The sequence below is a fragment of the Galeopterus variegatus genome, unplaced genomic scaffold, assembly GCF_000696425.1.
Source record: "Galeopterus variegatus unplaced genomic scaffold, G_variegatus-3.0.2 Scaffold2098, whole genome shotgun sequence".
In the NCBI taxonomy this organism is placed as follows: domain Eukaryota; kingdom Metazoa; phylum Chordata; class Mammalia; order Dermoptera; family Cynocephalidae; genus Galeopterus; species Galeopterus variegatus.
In genome coordinates this window covers 295,359-304,136 of record NW_007728209.1, presented here as the reverse complement: position 1 = coordinate 304,136, position 8,778 = coordinate 295,359, and the positions used below count along the sequence as shown (strand labels likewise).

General features: G+C 38.9%; 1 protein-coding gene across 1 annotated transcript in view; it reads left to right on the top strand.

Moving 5' to 3' along the window:
- Window positions 1-1,563: 1,563 nt before the first annotated feature.
- The window catches only part of MEAF6 (MYST/Esa1-associated factor 6), a 17,078-nt gene continuing 9,863 nt past the window's right edge, over window positions 1,564-8,778 (top strand). The window contains exons 1-3 of the mRNA XM_008580445.1: window positions 1,564-1,601; window positions 3,420-3,507; window positions 3,653-3,698. Of these exons, the coding sequence (XP_008578667.1) occupies window positions 1,564-1,601; window positions 3,420-3,507; window positions 3,653-3,698 (172 nt within the window). The remainder of the gene's footprint in view (window positions 1,602-3,419; window positions 3,508-3,652; window positions 3,699-8,778) is intronic.

Genomic DNA, 8,778 nt, shown 5'->3' with positions numbered 1-8,778 from the left:
TTTTTTTTTTTTTTTTTTTTTTTTTTTTTTTTGTCTTTTTTTTTTCGTGACCGCTAAGGGGATCGCAACCCTTGGTGTGGTGTGAGCCGCACCGCGCTAAGCCAATGAGTGCACTGGCCGTTCCTATATAGGGTTTGAACCCGCGGCATGAGCGACTCTGCGCTCCCAGCGCCGCTCTCTCCCGAGTGCACCACAGGGCCGGCCCTACTGTATGTTCTTGATAGCCACTTTGCAAGGAAGCAGCAGTAAAGTGGTGGTATGGAAAGAGGTCTGGGCTTGAACTTGGACTCTGGCTCAGTCACTGCTTCACTGGGTAATCTTGGACAAAACCCACATCTGTAAAATAGGGAAAGTCGGGCCTATGGCACAGGATTGTGTGAAGCTTAAATGAAAAACAGCATATGGCAGTACTTTACACAACAGCATTCTATTAGTGTTTTCCACATTTTAATCAGTCGTGAATTACACCCTCACAATTTTTGCCATACTTGGGTGCCAACTGTACCACTATTTACTTAGTGATATTATTCTTTAAAAATTTCTGAACTTTTGGGGCCGGCCCTGTGGCTCACTCGGGAGAGTGTGGTGCTGATAACACCAAGGCCAAGGGTTCGGATCCCACATAGGGATGGCCGGTTAGCTCACTGGGTGAGCATGGTGCTGACAACACCAAGTCAAGGGTTAAGATCCCCTTACCGGTCATCTTTTTAAAAAAAAAAAAAAAAAAAAAATTCTGAACTTTTGGAAATTTTTCAAATCTATAGAAAAATTGAAAGAATAGTACATGAACACTTGATACCCTTTACCTATCTTCACCAAGCGTTGACGTGTTGCCATATTTGTTTTTTCTCTGTCTCTCTTTCTCTCTATATAATATATAAACACACACACATACCCCTATATTTACACTTAAAGTTTTTTTATTTTGAAATAATTATAGATTCATAGGAAGTTGCAAAAATAGAGAGGTACCATGTACCCATAACCCAGTTTTCCCCAATGGTTGTGTTTTATGTAACTATAGTACATATCAGAACCAGAAAATTGACACTGGTACAATGTGTATATATAGTTCTATGTCATTTTGTCACATGTGTAGAAACAGAACTATTCCATCACCACAAAGATCTCCCTCAGGCTACTGCTCCTTTATTAGTTACATCCCCCTTTCCCTGTATGCTTTTTTTTGTTTTTTGCTAAACTGCTTGAAAGTTAGATGAAGATATCATGACACTTTGCCCCTAAATATGTCATCCATTACCTTCTGAGAATAAGAACATTTCTCCTGCCTAACCACAAATATAACTAGAAAATTAACACTACATTAATAGTATCATCTAATACACAGTCTTTATTGAGATTTCCTCGATTGTCCCAAAATTGCTTTACTACTTTGTTTTGATCTAGGATCCAGTCAACCTTCATGCATTGTATTTGGCTGTTTTGTCTCATTAGTCTTAAGATTTAGGAGAATCTGTCACCCTTTTTGGTGGTGGCTGTGGTGGTGTTCGTGAAGTTGTCTTGTAGAATGTTCCAATTCTAGATTTTTCTTACTGTAATCTCATGATAGATCTTTTGAACATTTTTGGCAAAAATGTTACGTAAGTGATTTGTGTATCTCTTACTATCTAACTCTATTTTATTGAGAGGCATATAATGTCAGATTGTGCTGTTATAGGTGCTGCTAAGTTTGATCAAATTATTTCTCTGCTGTAAAAGTTTATTTTTTCGGGACGGCCTGTGGCTCACTCGGGAGAGTGTGGTTCTGATAACACCAAGGCCACGGGTTCGGATCCCATATAGGGGTGACTGGTTTGCTCACTGGGTGAGTGTGGTGCTGACAACACCAAGTCAAGGGTTAAGATCCCCTTACTGGTCATCTTTTTTTTTTTTTTCCTTTTTGTCTTTTTTCGTGACCGGTAACGGGATCACAACCCTTGGTGTCGCGCCCGTACCGCGACTGGCAACAGGATCGCAACCCTCAGTGTCGCGCCCGCACCGCGCTTAACCAGTGAGCGGACTGGTCTCTATATGGGATCCGAACCCTCAGCGGGAGCGCCGCCGCACTCCCAAGCGCCGCACTCTACCGAGTGCGCCACTGGGCCGGCCCCAGGTCATCTTTAAAAAAAAAAAATAAATAAATAAAAGTTTATTTTTTCTTGTGATTAACAAGTAATTTTGAAGGTAATACTTTTAAACATTGTGAATATACTGCTGCCTCCATATTTTTATTCAGTAGTTTTAGTACCCATTGTTATACTGGAAGTTGCAAAATGGCAATTCTCTAATTTTATAATTCCCTTTATATTTATTACTGGCATTTTGAAAGAAGAATCTTCCTTTTTTATGTTCTCTCCCTTTCATTCTCCCTCTTTCTCTTTATTATCATTATGGAGTTATGGATTTTTTTTTTTTTTTTTTTTTTTTTTTTTGTAGCTGGCCAGTACAAGGATCTGAACTTTCAACCTTGGTGTTACTGGCACCATGCTCCAACCAAGTGAGCTAACTGGCCAGACGGAGTTATGGATTTTTAAAAAAAATCAGTGTTTTGGGATCTAGTATTATTTATTGCTTTTTTGTTAAGTGTAGAGGCTTTTTTTTAGAAAAACTTTTGAAATACAAGGGTACTTCAAGAAGTTCATGGCAAAACAGAATTAAAAGGTAATATGACTCTTTCTGTGAACTTTTTGAAGGAACCTTTTATATGCAGAGATGTACACAGATCTTAAGTATACAGTTTGTTGACTCTTCACAAAGCAAACACACCTGTCATCTTTTTTATGTTTTGTTTGTCCCAAACATGATCAGAGGGAGCCTCCTCAAGCTGATTCCTCTGTCCTTTTTTTTTTTTTTTCCTTTTTGTCTTTTTTACTGGCCGGTAACGGGATCGCAACCCTCGGTGTCGCGCCCGTACTGGGGACCGGCAACGGGATTGCAACCCTCAGTGTTGCGCCCGGTCACCACATGGGATCCGAACCCTCGGTGGGAGCGCCGCCACACTCCCAAGTGGCGCACTCTCCAGTGCGCCACCGGGCTGGCCCTCCTTTGTCCTTTTGACATGACCCTATTAGTCTTGGAGCACTTTGTTGCTTTCTGGCCCAAAAGGTGTCCAAGACCTGGTATCAGCCATTTCTCTAAGAATCCCTGGTTGTTTCTTTAAATTTGAAAATTAAGTTTATTTAACAGAGATACTTTAGATCACTAGTCTATGCTAGTCATTTTTAATAATAAGCATTAAAATAAATACATATTAAAATGAAGATGTTTGTGAACCAACTAAAGCAATCTCATGTATCATGGGGGACACATACCATACATTAGAAAACATTACTGTTTATATAGGCATTCAGCATAAAGTCCCCAGCTTGAGGCACAGACATAGCTTGAGGCTTATAATGAGTTTCTTCTGTGTGTTTTAGAAATTCTAATAGCAAAAATGATCGAAGGAATCGGAAGTTTAAGGAAGCTGAGCGGCTCTTCAGTAAATCCTCAGTTACATCAGCAGCTGTAAGTGTTGTGAGGGGGAGGGGGAGGGATCTTTCTGTGACCCATTGTTGAGGAATATTAGTTTTCTCTCTCTCTTCCCGTGTCTGGGAGTGCTCTGCTGAGGTCTGTGGTCACTTTTCTAGTAACTGGTGGGTTTTTTTTTCAGGCAGTAAGTGCATTGGCAGGAGTTCAGGACCAGCTCATTGAAAAGAGTAAGTTTATATTTTTACTTTTCTCATCAGTTTATTTTTAAACTACCATAGTTCCTATATTTAACTCATATTTGTGTATCTGAGGACTGTATCTCTTATGCTCTTCCCTCTTCTTTATAAAAGTAGTAAAGCCTTTGGGATATCCTTACTCATGTTTTTCTTTTGTGGAAGAAACTACCATGCCCTTTCTGCCTTTTCTGTCACACGAAGGTTGGTTTTAGCTGCTCAGAGACACAAAGATATGTCTTTACTCTGATAAATCTTACAAATCCTTAGAGAATTTTTTTTTTTTTCCTTTTTGTCTTTTTTCGTGTCCGGCAACGGATCGCAACCCTCAGTGTTGCGCCCGTACCGGACCGGGACCGGCAACAGGATCGCAAACCTTGGTGCTGCGCCCGCACCTCGCTCAGCCAGTGAGCGGGAACCGGTCTGTATGTGGGATCCGAACCCTCGGCGGAGCGCCACCATGCTCCCAAGCGGTGCACTGTAGCAGTGCGCCACCGGGCCGGCCCCTTAGAGAATTTTTTAAAAATTAAAAAAAAAAAAATACTTTTATGGAAAATTTCAAACATGCCTAATAAATTCCCATGTATCCAACTTAATAAGTCTTAAGACATTTTGGTCCTGTAAACAGAATATACCCTTGTGTTCTTAAATACAAAATGCAGAGTAGATACCATTTACTTTGTAAACAAATTGAATCATTTTCTTTATGTAAGCTATACAGTCTAATTCTAGTGATGGGATACAGATCCGTATATTTATCTTTCTCACTCAGACTCTATGTAGTTGTACCAGATGTTCTTTCTGTACATTGGATCATTTTGAAATACCTGTTTTTTGTATTGCAGCTGTGTACTTCTTTCAGACGGTATATCTTGTTGTGGCATCTAGTTCTTTTGTTTGCATTGGGCCATGGTTTGAGGAAAAGGGATTTTGGTAGTTTGAGGATTAGAACTACTCAGTGACTTCAATTCTCTGTGTACAGATTTCTAAATTTGTTGCTATCCCTAACCTCTTCCCTGAGCTTTAGACCTACATTTCCTTCTAGACATTAACACTCAGATACTCAAACTCCAGACATTTTGTCTAAAATAGAATTGTTCTATTTCCTTCAAAATTTGCAGAATTTTTTGTTCTGCTACTTCTGTTTTTCCTCATTCAGAACTCTGATGTCAGCTTTAACTCCTTTCTGCCAACCTAATAAATTGTACCAAGTACTTTTGATTTTTCTGTGACTCTCAGTTAAATCTTATTTCTTTTCAATTAAAGCCACTTCTAGAATGGAGAACTGCATCATCTCCTTTGTAGGATGTCCTCGACCTCGCTCCTGTGAGTTGAGATGGTGTGGTGTCTGACTGCACAGTTTCCACAAGAGCCTGTATTCCTCTCCTGGCTTAGTTGATAATTCAGTGTATGGCTGTGTACCTATCTGCCCACACTGAAGAGCTACACTAAGGTACTTGTCAGGAAAAGACTCTTAAAGTCACTGCTTTCAGAAGCTTGACTGAGACACTTATTTACTAAAGATTTTCTAAAATATATGCACGCCATCCATTCCCCTAAAGTCTTGATCCTAGATTGAACCACGCTCCTGGAATGCATCACATTGGTGTTCCTTGGTTTTCTGCATAGAGGTATTTTTGCGGAGTTAAACTTTGGTCCTGTAAAATGTGTCACTTTATATTACATGAGAATGTTGCAGATGTTGTATACTATCATTACTAATTAATATCTTCTTTACGAATACTTTTCCCAGATCATTTTCAGTTGTTTTTATTGAAAATCTTGTAATTGACTCTTTCCCTCTTTGTATGGATGCTAAAATCCTTAAAACCAAATTTGTGGTCCCCTCTAGCAAGTAAATTGGAACTTACAGCATGCATTTTGGTGATGAATCTCAGTTCTTTGTCCAGGTTTTTGTCCTCTTCTATTTCTCTTTGCTTTGCTTTTTTCAGTTTTAGTTTATTTTATTGGATTTTTTTATATGAATCTTGGTAAGCTGCCTTGAGTTCTTTTTGGCATAAAGCAGAATATAGAGATTTATATAAATACTGGACTTCATTAATTCAAGGGGTCAGAGCTCCTTTACAGTAATTCTGTTGCATTGTATCCCACAACCTCCACCATTACCACTTCCCACTGCTATTTTTTTTTAGGATTTTCCCTTTTTAAAAAAATTTAATTAAAATTTCTTTTGAAACTTGATTGATTATACATATTTATGGGGTGCAGAGTTGAGTATCAGTTTTTGTATACAATATGTGATGGTCAAATCAGGATAGTTAGCTTATTCATCATTACAATATGTAATCATTCTTTGTATCCATTAACCAATTTCTTGCTAGTCTCCTCCTGTCTTTTAAAATTTTTTTGGTCTTGATTTTCTGTAGTTAACTACAATGTGTCTGTATTAGTCCGTTTCTGTTGCTTATAGCAAAATACCTGGAACTGGGTGATTTATAACAAAACGAAATTTATTGCTTACACTTCCTGAGACTGGGAAAGTGAAGTCCCCAAAGGACCATGTGAATTTTATGCAAGTGTGTGAAGCATTGTATATTTTTCTAAAAAGAATAAAGTAAAAGAAAACAGGCAGATTTTTTTTTTGTTTTGTCTTTTTTCGTGTCCGGCAACGGATCGCAACCCTCAGTGTTGCGCCCGTACTGGACCAGGACCGGCACGGGATCGCAACCCTCGGTGTTGCTCCCGCACCTCGCTCAGCCAGTGAGCGGGAACCGGTCTGTATGTGGGATCCGAACCCTCGGCGGGAGCGCCGCCGTGCTCCCAAGCGGCGCACTGTAGCAGTGCGCCACCGGGCTGGCCCAGAAAACAGGCAGATTTTGTCTTGTTTCTTTTTAGGATCAGCACAGTCTGCTGTTTGTTTTACCAAACTTCTCTGAAGCTTTCATTAAACCAGATCTCTAGCATTCACATCATTCCAGTGGGAAGTGTTGTTCTGGATATCTTCCCTTCTTCCCGTAAACCTTTTGTGCTGATCAGAAGTTATTGCCTTTAATAGCCATTCCTTTCTATTAATAAGTAGAGTGCCTAATTTGTGGATTTATTAAATTAATCAAAATCTGACATTCTTTGCTTTCAAAGTGAGTTGCTCATTTTTATGTTGATGAGAAACAAACATATATGTGTTTTTATGGTGGCAGTATTATACAGTTGACTAATTGACTTGCTGCTGCACTTTGAGATGTAACCTTTTATGATCATGCCTCTTCTGCTTCTATGAGCCAAGGAAGAAAATTATTCTTACTTTGTGGTCTCACTTTGTATTTTAATATTGTTTGATCTAGTCTCCCCGGCTCCCAGACCCTCTTAAAAACCACTTCTTGCTTAATAATCCCGAAACATGGGTTTGCACAGAGAACTTAATAAAATTGTTTTATGTTACTCCTCTGTTCAGAAATCTTTTATGGCTTCCCTTGTTATGCCCTGTTCACAACTGTTTTAATACAAATAATCTTTACTGTTTGTTTAGAATTTGAATTGCATGTTTGTAGATCTCAAGGATATTGAGATTTTTTTTTTTTTTTTTTTTTTTTAAAGATGACTGGTAAGGGGATCTCAACCCTTGACTTGGTGTTGTCAGCACCACGCTCAGCCAGTGAGCAAACTGGCCATCCCTATATAGGATCCGAACCCGTGGCCTTGGTGTTATCAGCACCGCACTCTACCAAGTGAGCCACGGGCCGGCCTAAGGATATTGAGATTTGAATACTTACTGTTAGCAAACACTGTACTTGCATTATCTCCTTTAAAACTTTTATTAAAAATTTTAAAAATTTTTAAAAATTTTTAAATATTTTAATTTTTTGGTGGCTGGCCAGTGTAGGGATCAAACCCTTAGACCTACGCCATACTGGCCAGCCACCACCAAAAATAACCAAAAGCCACAGACCTTGGCATTATCAGTACCATACTCTACACAACTGAGCTAACCGACCAGCCCTCCCTTAATCCTTTTAGCTACACCTTAAGGAAGGGAATAGATTGCAGGCTCCATGAAGGTAGGGAACATTGCAGTAGCCCTGGTTGTTCAGCTTGATGCCTCATCCATAAATACTTATAAATATTTGACACATGAGAGAAAGAATTCCTATTTTACCGATGGGAAACAGGCTCAAAAGTTTAAGCAACAAGTCAGTTCTCTTAACCATCACCTCCTACTGTCTCCTTAGATGAAATCCCTTAGTCCGACATTTATGACTCCTGTTAACCTGTCTTTCCATTTTACCTTTCATTTCTCAAGCTCTCTGTTTAAGAGATATCATTGGATTAATTTATCCCAAATATACATTTTGTTTTCTCACTTCTGCATCTTTGTTTGTGCTGTTCTTTGTGCTTATCTTGGCTTCTCATTTTTCAAAGTCCAGTTTAAATTTTACCCCCTCTGGGCCGCCCTGTGGCTCACTCGGGAGAGTGCGGTGCTGATAACACCAAGGCAACGGGTTCAGATCCCTATATAGGGATGGCCGGTTAGCTCACTTGGGAGAGCATGGTGCTGAGAACACCAAGTCAAAGGTTAAGATGCCCTTGCCGGTCATCCTTAAATAAAAAAAAAAATTTCCATATGAGTTTTGGAGGGGAAAACATATGCAAACTCCATCATGTGGGTTGTCTTTTCACTTTCTTGGTGGTATTGTTTGTGGCTCAAAAGTTTTTATATTAATGGTACAGTCCAATTTATATGTTTTTTTTTTTGTCATATTTGCTTTTGTGGTCATATCTAAGAAACCATTGCCTAACCTAGTAGAATCTAAGAATTTAAGTTTCAGGCCTTACATTTAGGTCTATGATTTATTTTGAGTTAATTTTGTATATGGTGTGAGATATGGGTCCAACTTCATTCTTTTGCATGTGACTATTTAGTCCCAGCGCCATTTATTGAAAAGACTATTCTTTCTTCATTGGATTGTCTTGTCACTCTTGTCAGAAATCAATTATCATAAATAAAGGGTTTGTATCTGGACTCTGAATTCTTTATATTTATCCTTATGCCAGTACCACACAGTGTTGATTACTGTAGCTTCATGTAGTAAGTTTTAAAATTGTTTTGCTAATTTTT